General features: G+C 37.0%; 1 protein-coding gene across 2 annotated transcripts in view; it reads left to right on the forward strand.

The window, feature by feature from the left end:
- The window catches only part of ZNF407 (zinc finger protein 407), a 450,319-nt gene that overhangs the window by 258,766 nt on the left and 175,262 nt on the right, over positions 1–16,291 (forward strand). Inside the window, exons 5-6 of one of the 2 annotated variants that reach the window (XM_058557310.1) lie at positions 10,478–10,644; positions 14,605–14,688. In XM_058557310.1, coding sequence (XP_058413293.1) covers positions 10,478–10,644; positions 14,605–14,688 — 251 coding nt within the window. The remainder of the gene's footprint in view (positions 1–10,477; positions 10,645–14,604; positions 14,689–16,291) is intronic. The other variant, XM_058557311.1, reaches the window with a different exon arrangement.

A 16,291-nucleotide genomic window follows, 5' to 3' on the forward strand; every position in this document is an offset into this window, starting at 1 on the left:
ACAGTTAAAAACACTGGTGTCAGTTACTGGTTCTAACAGGACTTTAGTATTAACAGACTTAAATCTCCTATGTTAGGGCTGTATCCCAAGCACTACTTATGATCAGCCATGTCGTCTTTGGCTTATTAATTTTGTTAAGAAAACGGCTACTCTTTAAAGTACCCTGATAGACCTTTATTGGAGAGTTGGAACTGGCAGGGATTGCTGGCAAGGAATCCAAGTAGGAAGCTATGGCTTTCTTATTGTTGCTGTTTTAAACAGCTGTGAAATAATAGATAATTATCTTGATTTACTATTTATAGAGCACCAGTAATCTAGACTGTGATACAAAATGAAGAGATGTCCTGTGCCCAGTATTTTTAGAAATATTGACATGAATACACACTAGGAATAAAAATTACATTGTTCTACTGAGGCTCACAAAGGCTGCCCAAGGCCAGACACTTATTAACTTCTCTTGCCCCAGCACCGTGAATATCTGACCTCAAATATTATTTCTGAATCCATAGCATGCAAGGAACTGGGCAATATTGTTCGTATGAAACTCTCAGCTTTACTGGCAAAGAGGATTGGAATCATCTGTTCTATACAGATGTACGATGTTTTTCTGTAATGTATATTTGTCCTAGTAAAATTTTATACAGTAATGTTAATGAAACATTTTCTTGGCATAATATCATAACACTATAGTATAAAGGCCTTATTATGACTTTTATAAATTCTATACAAATCATGTTTCTTGATAAAGAGGGACTGTGGCGGGTTGTCTGAGTTGGGACAGAAGATTTTGTTCATACTCAACTTGCATTGATATATTAGTTGTGTTTAATTTTAATACATTAAAATTTAAAGGAAAATAACTTCAGTTCATTTTGTAGTTGATTTTTTTAAGTAGTGCTTTCCTCCTTTTTGTAAGTCTGTTTTTGGTCTTATTGGTAAAATCTATCTTATTTGCATTTGTTAACCAATTCTAATACTGTGACTGATGAGAGTGTCATCTGAAACTTAGTAAAGTGTTTTTCCATTGACATGCAAATAACAGTCTGAGGTTGTCAGCTCTGAAATAACGTTTTCATAGCATCTGTAGGTATATAGCTTGAAGCATAGCAGTCTCCTGTTAGAGCCAACATGCTTTTGGAAGGTTGCGTGTTGTTTGGTGAAATATGAAAGAGCTCATCATCAGTCTCATGTTAGAGCCAACATGCTGTTGGAAGGTTGCGTGTTGTTTGGTGAAATATGAAAGAGCTCATCATCAGTCTCAGATGTGGACATTGTTATGGTAGACTTTTTTTCCAGACATGCACCTATTTGTGGCTTGTGTGCCACAAATCTGCGTGGTCATGGGCACTTGTGAAGGATAAAGCCATATTTAGCTCCTTAGAAAATGATAATTAAATAATTGTGAAAAGTGAGCACTGAAGAGAGAGCGGGAAAGAAAGAAAACAAAGAATGGATTGGTGGTTCCTTTTGTTATATCAAAGCCTAATTCCTCTATCTGGTTGTCAGGGCCATTTTAATCTGACTCTATTTAAATTCGGCAACTTTATTTCTCCCTTCTGTGCAGCATGCTCCCCACCCCCTACTCCCAGTTACAATGACTTGCTCCCTGCTCATGCACACCACCTTACCGCTTCTGCCTGTCTCAGCCCCCAAGCTTGTTATTGCCTGCGGCTTCCGTTATTTAAGTTGGCTCTGTCCTTTCAGGCTCACCTGAAGCCGCACTTCATTCGTGAAGCCTTTTCCAATGATTTCAATCTTTATTCATGGATGTTTTTTCTAAACATCTTCTAAAGCTTTTTAAAAAAGTCCAACATAATGTGGTGCTTTTGTGTTGTAACTATTTCACTGGCATCAGTGTTGACCATGCAGTCATAGGCTGCTTTTGGGGAGGCATATAGGTCTTTCATTTATTTATAGTTTTGTACATAGCATGGATCATTGCTAGACTAACAGTGGGTTCCAATACATACTTTTTTAAATTGATGAATTGATATAGAAGTAGCTGAGCTATTATAATTTGAAGATTGTTAGGATTGTGTTGAAATGTCCAAAGACTGAACATTAGTCAAGGCATTTGGGATGAAGGTGTAAATGGGGTTTGAAATGCATTTTGTCATTTTAGCTCAAATTATTTATATCAGCAAGAGCAATGATTTAAAAGAAATTCTCTTTATATGGTCTTTAAACAGTAATATTAGTCCTTTATTTGTAACTGCTATTTTAACCTTCCTTACATAAATCCAGTGTTTTCTTACCTAACCTGAAGCGATAAAATTTCATTTAGTCCAGACTGTAGGATTGTGGCAATTTAATATATGTCTTGTTCTCCAGAACTTGACTTCTACGGTTAGTTAAAATTGTTTCAACTTTCCAAGCCCTCCAGCTCTGCGATACGCTTGAAACGGGGTAGTTTGAAGAGGACAGGGCCGTCTGCGACTGGAAGGGGTCTCGTATGCAGGATAATTCCTTCCACCTGTTCTTCTCATGCTGGCGTTTTAAAGCCTGGCAGGAAACTTGAACTATTTCAGGACTAAACCAACTGCTCAAACCCTGAGAAGGGGCTTCGTGGACCTTTGTTTGCCAGCAGTGCTCGACTTCAGTCCTTTTACCCTGTATGGATCAGGGTGCTTTGGTGGGGGGATGTGGCTGATCAGCTAAGCCGGGGATTGGCAAACTGTGGCCTGCAGGCCAGATCAGGCCCACAGCCTGTTTTTGTAACTAAAGTTTTATTGGAACACAGCCACACTCATTTGTTTACTGTCTGTGGCTACTTCTGTGCTACAAAGGCAGAGTTGAGTAGTTGCATCAAAGACCTGATGACCCACCAAGTAGAGAATATTTACTGTCCTGTACACAGAGCCTTTCCCAACCCATGATCTAAGATACTGTTGTGCTGGTGAATATTGGATACAGCACATGCAGTGGAATGGGGAAAATTCCAACCAAACTTAATAGGATGGTTTTGGATAGGGGAGAGTTTATGGTCGCTGACAAAGGAAAATTTCATGAGAATGAGATTTTGAAGGATGAATTCAAATCTTTGAGGGCATAGCCCTTGTAATCCCTGAATGTTTTTCTTTAGAGTGAGTCATTCTGTTGGTTCTTAGTAAATTAAGGAACCTGGGATTAATATTTTGCTTAATACTCCTCTCAGAAGTAAATTTGACACAAAGCTTTTCAACCTTTGAATTGAATTGAAAGGGCCAGAAAATACATTTCACAGCTTTTAGAATCTGAATGATGTGTTAAGCGGTTTTAAAATGACAGGCTTCGGCATGAGTGAGGTTAAATTTCTTTTCCAACTAGTTAACAAGGATCTAGGCTGTTAATTAGGCTAATTATCACCTGTTCGGGGCAAAAATGCACTCAAGACTCTTGGCTTAAGTAGCAGGCTCCCTTGTGTGCTGTATAAAAGCCCTCAGGGGAGGTTTCCAACCTTCATCTCTAAGCCACACTTGAGCCCGAGGAGTTGAATTTAGTAAATGAAACTTTTCTAATCTTAGGTCTTTGTGGCTTCTTGATATAAATCATGCTTATGTTTTATATATAATTAGAAACAGGCCATTCTCAGAGTCTAGCCTAATTTACATAATCTGAGTGTTAGTATTATCATGGAATATTTTTGGTTTCAGGATGTAACTTCATTCATTGAGTCGAAGTTTTTATTTGGACTTTGTATACATACATTCACACAAATATTTGGAAGAAGATGGCCAAAGAGACCCTGAGTGTTTTCATAGTTATTATTTAGCTGTCAGTGTACCTTTTTGATTGTTCAATTTAAAGAAAATGAGAGATTTTTATTTTCCATGCAGTTTAAAGTTAGGTATTTTATTTAAACATGTATTTAGTACTTTGAAACCTCATAGGAATAAGATAAACAGGGTTACTATGGAATAATATTGGGGTATTTTATGTGGATTTAGTGCCTGTTTTGTATGAATAAGTAGTTTGTCTAAAAGCAGTGTTGTATATTTTTACTCAGATGTTTCTTAGGCCAAAAACAATATAAGCATCTCACAGTTCTGATGCCTGCAGATACTGAATTTGTGGCCGTAGCAGAATTTCTCCAACTTCTCCTTTTTGCTTTGTTATCCTTTGGGGCATTTTTTTTACATAAGATGCTCGTGAACTAATTGAGCTTTGAAGTTACTCTTCAGTTGTTGTCTTTATATGCCTTTTTATGTGCTTCTTTGTTTAAGAAAGTGATTGTGGTGCCATCCCGGTGGCGCAAGTGGTTAGTGCTCGCGCTCCGCTGCGGCAGCCCAGGGTTCGCCAGTTCCGGTCCCAGGCATGCACCGACGCACTGCTTGTCGAGCCGTGCTGTGGCGGCGTCCCATATAAAGTGGAGGAAGATGGGCACGGATGTTAGCCGAGGGCCAATCTTCCTCAGTAAAAAAAAAAAGAAGAGGATCAGCATCAGATGTTAGCTCAGGGCAGATCTTCCTCACAAAAAAAAAAAAGTGTGTTTCAGTTATATTTGCAGCTCAGCAGAAACTTGTATGGTAACCCTACTGAGCAAAGACCCCATCACAGTCTATTTTCATTTCATCTCTTAGTGTATTATTATATAATTATTAAATTATAATAATTAAAAAAGGAGGCTGCTATTCCAAAGAAACTGCCTCTGCATTGGTAGTATTTGAGTAATGTAGAAATTGTTGAAAGAAATTCATTAGTACATTAGATTGTTTTGCTAGGAATCTTGTACAAACCTTGCATTGTTTTCACTGTTCTGTATTCTGTGTTTATTCATAAAGACCAGCAATACCTGTCAATTAGGTTTTTGCAACATCAGTTGAGATTTACAATAATAATTTAAAATCAGTCAGCACCTTTGTTTCACAGTTTTGAAAGATAATTTAACTGCATGATTATTTAATATTTTGACAAAATTTAGCTTACTCTTCTATTAAAATTTTATTTGTAGCATACCAGATCTTGCCCATTGCTGTGCTTTTTTTGCAGATGTAAATTTGTATGATTTATGAATTTGCCAAGACTGGTCCAAGGTGTCTTGTAGAGAAGATAAGAAATAGTTTGATTGTTTAATTAAAATATTCATTTTGAATAGTGAAAAATTTCAAAAACAAAGAAGCACTTTGGAAGCTGTTAACACATAACTGTATTTACTTCGGATTCCTTCTTTTTAAAAACCAAAAAATGTACAATTACAGTTCACACTCTCTCCCACAGGCACACCTTAACCCCTCTTCTCAGAAACAAGCGGTAGCCACAAATATGTCATGCATGTTTTTGCATATGGACTTCATATGTTTATATTTAATACATTCCCTTTTATTGAAAAATTTTATATAAATGGTACAATTCTGTACCTAACTTGTTTTGTTTTAATGCAGTTACATTTTTGAGATTGTTTAACCCATACTGATAAATGTAGCCCTATCTGATTCATTTTAACTGCATTATGATATTCCATTTTATGATTAAACCCATTACTTATCTGTTCCCTAGCTGTTGGATATTTAAGATTGTTTTCATTTTAATGAGGATAACGTTTTTTACCAGCCTGAACTTGGCCCCGAGTTTCTCAATCACGTATAAGTAGACTCAGTTTTCTGGGAGAAAGGTAGAGATAGGACATCTACAGCTTTAAAAAGCATTGCTAAAGCAACTGTATTCCAAATTATCCTGAATTGGAGAGATTAGAAAAGAACATAAAAATATACTAGTGACACCTCTTACTATATTTTAAAAATTGTAAAGTAATAAAGCACCAAAGATATCAAAATACCTTTATTTCATATATAAGTGGGATGTGTACAGATTTTTTATTAAGTTGCTAATAAATTGAATAAAAATCCATCTAATAGAGTTTAAACATTTAAAAATAACATTTAAAAATATAATTTGAAGAAGATGAGTATAGAATCTCCTGTTAGGATACTTCCTTCTGTAGTAATGGAGAAGGGTAAAGTTAAGGACGCAACTCAATATAGAAGTTATATATTTTGACATAACTTGTCTGCCCTTTTGGCATTCAGAAACAGACAATTGCTCTAACAGAGTTTCTCTAAGGCAGAGTATCGATTACGATAGTGCTATTAATCGTATAATAATAATTCAGCTCCCTACTAATTCTTTAGTTTAACTTTGTACATAATGCCTACCAACACCCCGTGAGAATTTCTAGTTTTTGTTATATATCTAACAATGAGGATATTTAGTATACTCTCTTCAAAATTTTAAGTCTAGAGATGTGGATTTTAGTCTTGGCTCTATTGTTATGAATCATGTCATGAGTGATAACAGAGAAGAAGGTCCCCCACCAGATTAACAGGGAGAACAAAGGCCAGAGTCATTCCAAGTGTGGGAGGGTGTTAAGGAGGAAACAGCACATACACCAGTAAGTAAAGAAACCTACTGCAAATACATCAAGAGTACTAGAAAATGCTTAGCATTTAATTTATGAATCCTTATAAATTTACACTAAACGATGAACTCGGAACTGACTTTTATATCACAGTTACCCACATGAAAAAGGGCTTTATTCCAGAGTTTTAGCATGATAGACATCTCAATCCCTAGCACCCAGGAACTTGGTAATGGCAACACCTCTTGGTAGGGACTGCTAAAGGTGTTATGTATAACATTCCATGTTCAAAATCATTCCCCACGAAATGTTCAAATCACTGCTACATTGTCTTCTAAATCCCATCTTGCTGTTGAGAAGTCTGGTATCATTTTGATTTCTTTTGCTTGTCATTTTTTTTTCCCTTTTGAAACCTTTTAAGATTACTTTATATCTGGTAGAAACATCTCATGAAGGCTGAGGAAAGGGAAGGTAACAAACTTTTTTCATTACAAGTCTGATTGCACTATTTGGCCTTTTGAACTTTTTATTAATTGTTGTAAAGTAGCTAGATTACGCAAGAGCTGGAAATTGTATTGAGGCTCACCTACTCTCCCCCCCAGAGGTAGCCTTCTCCTTAGCACATTTGCTATGCCTCTGGTATGGCCTCTCCTATTGTGTTATAAAAATTTAATTTATAAACGTTTAAAATTTAAAAAATTAATTGAAAATGTTTAGAATACCCAAGAAAGGATCTGAAACAAATTTGGAAAACATGGATATTATCATCTGGGTACGTAAATCTTGGTGCTAAGTAGGCAACTCGGTCATTTTCTGTATGTTTGAAATATTAACACTTTGTAAAATAAACACAAATGCCGAGAAAAGAGAGAAGAGCAAAGGGTATGAGAATCGGGAGCTCTGGGCAGCCTGAGTGACCCCTGGTGCTGTCATATACAGATCCCACATTCTCACTTGAGGTCTGGTGAGATTCAGTAAGGCCTGAAACTCTTAGTCACCAGTTCAGTTCCTCCAGTCGGTCCAAAATATTTATACAACAACACCGTGTACCAGGCACTTTTATGGGCCTTAAGGATACGAGGTGAACCAACACCATCATATTATTGTGTGTTGTCGTGTTTCCCCTTTTCTGTTGTAATCTTTACATGATTGTCACTTACTCGTCTTTTACATCCTTCACCTGACCTACTATAAACCTCGCTTCGCTGTAAAAGGATGACTAGCAAGCTTCTGCCAAACAGACTTCTTTTTAATGTATCCTAAATTCAGCTAAGCAAGAAGTTTCTCACGGAAGACCCCCGCGTGGGGACAGAAAAGCATTTAGTGCAGCTTCCTGTAGGGCTCAGGGCTTCCTCTCAGCCCTGGGGAGCCGGACGGCCATCCCCCAGTTGAGGGGTGGCGGGCTCTGTAACAGTCATGGTTGACGTGGGCTGTCAGGGCTGCGCTTCCTCCGCGGGACCCTTGCCGTGCACCTCCTCTCACCCGAGACCTGCCTGCTCCTCTGCATTTCCATTTGCCACCTGTCTTAACGTCGAAATTAAATACCACCTCTGGGAAGCCTACTTTAATCTGCCCCGCCCCATTAATTGCTTCTTCTTTTAAATTTATGATGGCATTTTACACTTTTTTTTTCTGGCATTGAGGTTATTTTTGTGAATGATTTTTCTTCTTTAGTAGCCTGTGATTTTCTTGAGAGCCAAATCTTACTCTTTTTCCTTTGTTTCCACTGTCTAGAACAGTGTTTTTGGTATAGTGGGTGTTCAGGTCTTTTTTAAAGTACATTCAGAACACACAGATACCTTTCCTTGTTGGGTTCACAGGGTGGAGCAGAACTGCACATTTTAGCTCAGATTCGTCCCGGAGACACCTCTGGGTGGGCTCCCTGAAGGCCCCAGGGAGAGCCGGCTCCCTTGGGTGGATGTTGTCCTTACTGACTTGTTCATGAAGGCAAATATTTTATAATATTTGAGACTTGGAGTTTGTGTAGTTCCAGGAAATGCCCCATTGATGAGTAGGTCTTAATCTTTAAAGGACACTTTTCATTGGTAATGTTTCAGGTTCTTTTCCAAGTACCAGTACATAAACTTATTTTCATAAAGCCAATTGTAAAACACGTGAGGTTTTCTGAAAGTCAAGTGGCGGCCTTAGTTCTTTGTTATCTGGCTTTTGTCATTTCATGACAGGCACTAAGCTCTAGTTTAACATTTTTATTACATGTGAATAATAGAGTACATATATTGAGGTTTCATAGATGTAATTTTGTTAAATGTACATCATGGTAGATTTAAAAATGAGGGATTTATTTTGTCATTCATAAAGTTGTAATACAGTCTGGAGAAACTATTTGTTAAAAGATAGCGTCTACTTAACCTTCTTATTTATTTCTTGTAGGAGAAGGTTAGATCCACAATAAATACATGAAGAAATAAGTAGATAGGGGAATTTATCTTGGAAATAAGATCCCTGTCATGGTTTTGAAATGTTAAATGCATGAAGACCTGTCAAAGAGATATACGGACATGATATTTTTTTTACAGTGCATTTCGAAGTATTTAGTTATATTTGTCATTCTCTAGTGCCAGTAAGCAATGATCAAATGATATACTAATTTCAGAGTCAGTCTGTGTTAATGGGTATAAATATAGTGTCTCTACACATACATTATATAGATATATTAATTGACAGTTTTAATATTAATGAAGCGCTTAAGATATTTTATGACATTTCTTAAATATTTAGCAACTGTTGCTTCTGTTGCTTTTAAGATCTGATTTTATAAAAATAGAACTATATATAACAAATGAAGAGGGATTCTTTTAAAGGGTAATTTCATAATTTGATTCTTAAGAATTTGTGAAAGTCTGATGATTAGTTAAAGTAATTCACATTTGCCTCAAAATGAGAAAGTTAATTATTTGGATTTTGGGATTTCTTTTCCACCTTTATGGGGCTAAGGAAATTTGTAAAATCATAGTTAAAGCCTTTATGGAAAGAATACACTCTTTTTATATCGTCTTATTTGTATCATAATTTAAAACACACATATTATAATCTCTATTTTTTTTTTTAATTGTATTAACTTCCTAAAAGTGAGGCCAATTTATGATAGTCAAATCGAGCTGCTATAGTCTCTCTCTTTTGTGGCATAGTACTTATCAACTTATGAAAATATTTTAATTTTGAATATTGGGTTTTAATTTGCTTTTATTTGACTGTTCATTATCCTGAATTAATTAGCTGGACACTACTTTATTAGTCACAAGGATTGCTTTAAAGTAAATTGTCCTAGACATAAAAAGTAAATTTCATTGATGATTTCATGAATGCAAGTGCTTTGAAAGAGACAAAAGATCAACCAGAGGAAGTATTAAAGTTTTTTGTTTATGGTTCATATTGCCTTGATTATTAAAGATATTAAAAGATCTTTGTGAACTGTGGGGCTGAAATATTTTCTAGTGTGAATACTTACTGATTTGTTATTTTCAGGTTTTTTTTTCATACAGGAAATAATTGAGGTTTATTTTTCTCGAAAACGTGTTTTATTAAAAGTTATAGTTATACTCTTTTTATTCTTATCAACAGACACTTCTTAGGTACCATATGGTAACACAGAAGGACATCTTGTTCAGGAAATGGCTCTGGTGTTTTCCTTTTCCCCTGGGAGCACTGTGGTGGGGCAGTTGGGTGCATTGCAGGAGCGGTGCTGTTCTGGGTGGGGCTGGGCTCTGAAGGCAGCCAGCAGCACCCGCCGCCTCCGCCTGGCAGAGAGCAGGGGTTGTCTGAGTAGTTTAGTATGGATAGCTTTTCATTTAGCCTTTGCTCTGACAGCCCATGCCCTGGATAAGTGGTGTAGGCCTGTACAGGTGAAATCTATTCTCACATTTGCCTCAGGGGTGACTGGACTGTAACAGAATTTTTCAAACCCGTTGGGCCCAACCGCAAAGCAGAGAATAAATGGCTGAAGTGCCAGCCCTCGACAGAAAAATCAATGCCTGGTTATACAGACATGACAGACCAGGCCTGCAGTTCTCCTCACGAAGTCTGTGCACTCGCCACACTCCAGGGTTCAAACACGCTTCTGTCTGGGGCCTTGGGTGGACTGTGGGGGTGGTATTTACATCGTTTTCTCTCTCCTTCATGCAGGAAATTTACGTGCCACTTATGTGATAGAAGTTTCACAGAGAAGTGGGCCCTGAACAACCACATGAAACTCCACACGGGAGAAAAGCCATTTAAGTGTACCTGGCCCACGTGCCATTACTCATTCCTCACGGCCTCCGCCATGAAAGACCACTACAGGACGCACACAGGTGTGCAATGTTATGTCTGTGTCCTGGGAGGCTGGGGGGCTATGTGAACATGTGCATTAGTTATCCCAGCAGTAGTCGATAGAAATGATTTCCTGTTCGAAGAGTTTGTTTTTAGATTGTGGTAATTAAATATTAAAAGGTACAGTATCATTTCATTGTTTTTCGATGATGCTTAGGGACATTTTAGTGTATGTATGTACACGCACGTGTGCGTATGCATGTGTTTCACCCAAATTAAGTTTCATATTTAGAAGCTTATTTATGTTGTGTGTATGTACGTATATGCATAAGTGTTTAAATGTATCCTGTTAGATGTAATCTTGATAGAAGATCATTTGGGGACAGTAAGTTTTCATAGAGAACTAATCTTTGTATTTTGTTACTGATCTAAACTCCCAGTGCCGTAATATTTTTGGCCATTATTGAATTTTGGTTTTATGTGCCATTAAAAATTTTTTTAATCAAATTAATGTTTTTCTCAAAGGAGAATACTGTCACATCCAAGAGTTTTTGATAATTAATACAGAGACCAATCTAGATTTAGCTACTGTAAATTTTTTAGATAATTATATATATTTAAGAAGTAAAAATTCACATACATTTTACTTCAAAACATTTAAAGGACTGTATGGAATTTAAACCAATTGATAGTAAAAGCAGCATTTAGAGTACATCTGTGCTAGGCATTGTACTGAGAACTCTCAGTTTGGACCTTCATAAATATATATCCGCTTAATACCCTGTTGTTATATTCGCTGTTTATGATATGTTTTTCATTATCTAAGGACAGTGGCCCCCTAAACTCCCTACAAGTGTGTCGTTGAGTACTCTCCTCGTCTCTTGATAGCTGTGTTACCTTGAGCTAGTTGGTATTTTTGTGGTCTTCTTTCTCTCTACACCTCTCAGAAAATATTTTGTTTCAAGGAAAAAAATAAATTTTCATCAGCATTCTCAAATGTTCTTCTGATTGCCAAGGATCCTATATTATTGTTAGAAATTATAGGTTAAAAGTTCTTCTGAAGCAGTTTGTGGGAAGCCTAGGCCTCCTTAGCTTCCCTGACAAGGGCGTTGACGATTTAAGGTCTCCAGCCTGCCCTGAGAGATCACTTATATCGAACAGCAGATGAAAAGCCAGTGCAGATGTAATTTATCGTCGGCGTTTCCTTCTAAAGAATAATTGTGGAGACTTGGCTGGATCAATAATATGGATTTTTGTTGTTAGGTCTTGTAGTCTGCACCATAATGAGAGATAGGGGACAGTGGCTGTTTTCTAATAGAAAATAAAGGATTGGTTTCCGTGTCTTTCTATATTTGAATGCAAAATGGCACACTTGAAACTAATTCAAGTTGTTAAGAAAAGTCTCCTATTATATTTCTACTATCATATAAATATGGCATGTTAAATGAACTCCCTTATATTGAGTGAAATATTACATTTAGTTTTTTCTTCAAAAATTTTTTTCTTGAAAAATACTCTGGTGCCCACTATTCAACCCTAACCCCCCACCCCCTCAAAAAAAAAAAAAGCAAGAGCAAATTGAATTTAGAATGAAAAACAAATCAAGCCACCAAGGTAAATATGACGTACAGTGCATTGCAGACTAGCATCCTAAGTAAAATCCTACACATCAAAAAATCAAGGTCACTAATGTATCTAGAACCAAATCACATGGAAAATTAATAATTTTGTCTTTGTAGCTATACATATCTTAAAGTAGGAAAGGAAAGAACACTTAATATATACATGAAGCTTATATACCTGTAAAGAGTATAAATCTCATGAGGATTTTCTCTTTGTTAGTGTTTTTATCTTACAACAAAGATGTAGGTTGCAAAAGAAGTTGGTAAATGAGAGAAAGGGATCATACTTTTCTTGAATCCAAAGTAATAAGAATACTCTTTCCTGATGAGAGATTTTTAGTTGAATGGCCCAGCACCACCTTCCCACTGCCACACCACCAAATGCGTGTGCGTGTGTGCTTGTGGTGTGCATGTGTGTGAGCTGGCACACACACGCATTCCCATGCATGCACAAGGGGTTAATGTCCACAAGACTGTGGTGGTGAATAAATCGTAGAAAACAATTTTGCCTCAACATAGAATAGTATGTTAATATTAACGAGCAAATTATCTTTTGGGATTTAAAAAAAGTCTATTTTCAGTGTTATTTAATTGATAATATAGCTAGTTAGATTTATATTTCAAATTGATTAAATAATTAAATGAGTGATTATAATTAAACTTTATTCTTCACAGCCCATCTACTCTATTCTTTTTTCTATACTGGAGTAATGATGCCAAGGAATAAACTTAACCGCAAAATAGGAAAGTAAAGATAGGAAAAATATTTAAATTCAACTTTATTTACAGATGATAATAATGAACATTTTAACATACCATTGGGAAATAAGATTGAATATAATTTGGTTAAAACTCTCTTAATTAATACACGTTCATTTAAATTAGAAAAGCTAGTAGTGCTTTTAAGTAACGGAAGACACTTTTTGATTACTGAAGTTGTTCTGCCTTCCTATATTTACTATTTTTTCTAACCTTAAAAAGGCAATTACCGGGGCCGGCCCGGTGGCGCAAGCGGTTAAGTGCGCGCGCTCCGCTGCGGCGGCCCGGGGTTCGCTGGTTCGGATCCCGGGCGTGCACCGACGCACTGCTTGGTAAGCCATGCTGTGGCGGCGTCCCATATAAAGTGGAGGAAGATAGGCACAGATGTTAGCCCAGGGCCGTCTTCCTCAGCAAAAAAAGAGGAGGATTGGCGGATGTTAGCTCAGGGCTGATCTCCTCACCAAAAAAAAAAAAAAAAAAAAAAAAGGCAATTACCGTTTCAAAAATACCTCAAGCTAAATTTCTATTATGATATACCAAAAAGTTTTAGAACAAAGCTGGCTGACTCGGGCAAAACCCTTGAAAGACTTGTTGTTGCATTAAACATCTAAATGAATAAAGTAGATAAAGATAGATACAAATGATTTATTTTATTTCTGGAAAAGTATTTTATAATTTCTCTGTGTCTTTCCGAGGTTAGCATTTTTGGGTTTTTTTTTTTGCCCTTCTTCATGAGCCTTATGGGATAAACTGCCTCGCTTGCCAGCATTTATTGCCTAAATATGCTACAGTAGAAAGATAGATTGCATTTATAAACTGTTGGGCAAACTGTTAGCTTGTGTGAAAATGCTGAAAAACTAAGCATTTACACACTTTTAACAAATACGAAGTCTGCTAAACCTGTCTCTAATTGTTGCAGAGGTTTCCAGTCCAGAGTTATCATTAAAGATAAATAACAGGAGTTATTGTACAATTTATTTAGCAATCCCTAGACTTCATTTTTTATGCCACAAAAATTTGAGAAACATAAACAGTATTGAATTGCTATTGGTACTGAGTAAAGTAGATTTTATTGTTACTTGGGATTTTCAGTATGTTCAAGGAAACAATTTAATTCATATTATTAAGTAAGAGTTATTAAAGAAGACCCTGATAGAATCATGTAAAACCAATTCAATATGCTTCAGTTGTTAGAAAATTCAATATGTTTTATTTAAGCAGAATCATATATATACTGTATATTAACTATTCCAAGCAATCTTTACTCAGCTCAGAAAGGCCAGATGTATGGGAATTGTAAAAAATCAGGATATGCATAAAAACTGTTCAAGTGCATAAAGCAGCCCCATCTGGAAGACATCTACCAGAAATGAAGTTGTACAAAACCATTCCATTGATAATAAAGCTAATTTTTATGGGTCTGACAAGTATGTAATTATGTTCAGTGGTGCTTTTCAGATTTTATCACAGTCAATAAACCGCAGTGGTAATTTCATTCCCATTTGACATATTTACATGGAAACATTTGATTGGAGGAATTAGTAACCCTGAAAGCCTTGATAGATATGTTTTAATGATCTGTGACCTCCGCAGTCCCTCATCTGTTTATTGTTGCAACAGGCGAGAAGTCGTTCCTGTGCGACCTCTGTGGCTTTGCTGGCGGGACGCGGCACGCCCTCACCAAACACCGCCGGCAGCACACAGGTCAGTATGGCCACCTGGCCCTCGGCCTGCTCGGCAGGGGAAAGCTGGTCCAGGCAGGCACCCCAGCATCCACTCTTGGCCCTCGATTGCTTGTCTTTTTCAGTTTTTATAAAATCCATGTACTTGGGGGTCTATCTAAAATACATAAGATTTTAATTCGTCTGTTTTTATATATTTAAAAAGTAGGCCTACTGCATGTTTTATGGATCAGGTGTCCTCTGTAAATTCATGTTAAGTAGGAAGGAAAAAAGAGTTTGTCCTCCAAAGCTCAGATACATCAGGCTCTTTTCTCTGTAGGCAAGACAGCCGTGGGCGTCCTAGGTGAAGCTGGGGAGTCCGTGTCCCTCTCAGGCTTGCCTTTTCCTCTAGGCCAGCCCCTCCCCACCTGCGTGCATACTCACCCCCTTTCTCCTTAGCTGCCAGGTACTTGTCTACGGCCCTCCCTTCCCATCTCTCTCGGCCTACCTGACTACCTAACTCTCTAGCCAGCAATCCTCTGCAAGTTGGAACAAGTAGATGTGTTTTAGGTCATCGCTGTTGCAATTATTTTTGCTATTAAGAATGGATAGCAACAAGGAGGGCAAGATAAGTAGATGTGGACATTGAAGAGGATTGTTTTCATGACGTGCATTCTTGGTGATTCAACAAAATAACATATATATATCTGGGTTAGGAACTGTTATGGATGAAAAGTTTTAAACTTTTATTAAAATTGATTACCTACTTGGTTTGTATAATAGATCTTATAAGTAATTATTTTAATAATTCTAAATTATACGTGCCTGGCACAGTGCTGTTACTGCATTGTTCCTTCTGATTATTAATAGAACCACTTTTTACTCTCAAAAGTGATCTAGTTTATGTGATAAATCATGTGTTAACACAATTTGTAACTAAATATTGGACTTTTCTTTGGGTACCGTGAGAATGGTTGAGTTTGGCAGTTTATACTCAAAATGGCATGAAATTAAGATACATGAAATATGTTGATTGTGGTACATTTTGATTCTTGATATATTTAACGGTTAGCTACAGGTAGCTTTAATGCCTGTTACGGTATTTGTAAGGTCAGTGAAAATCAATGCTAGCCATTCCTTTGAGGTGAAAATTAATGCTAGCCATTCTTTGCGTTTATATGATTCAGATTTCCATATGAGGTAAGAGTTATTATTGAGTCAATGAGAAATTTCCAATGTTTAACATAATGTTGGAAACACAAACTTAACTTTATAAAGATAAAAGTCCGTTTTGAGTTTACAGTAGCAACCCATGATCACGTTTTCTAATCTAGTGACATAAAGATTCAGCGTAAGAGATGGCAGAAGAGGCCCAGTGGATGGCAGTCATCCTTGGCAGCTGTCTTGGGGGAGTTGGAAATATGTCTATAGTAAAGTGTGTTCATGTGGGGTTTTTTATTCTTAATGTTTTCAGTTTATTGATGCCCGAGTTGTTACCATTCACATGTCATTGTGGCTCACCTGGTCACACGCTGGTGTGGCCCTGGGGCCAGCAGACCCTCCTGTGTGCACCTTTGCCAGCATGGCAGAGCTGCCTCTTCCCAGTGCAGTGGGGACAGTAGTGCTGTGATCACAGGCGTTTACAG

This window comes from Diceros bicornis, chromosome 16, assembly GCF_020826845.1.
Source record: "Diceros bicornis minor isolate mBicDic1 chromosome 16, mDicBic1.mat.cur, whole genome shotgun sequence".
In the NCBI taxonomy this organism is placed as follows: Eukaryota; Metazoa; Chordata; class Mammalia; order Perissodactyla; family Rhinocerotidae; genus Diceros; species Diceros bicornis.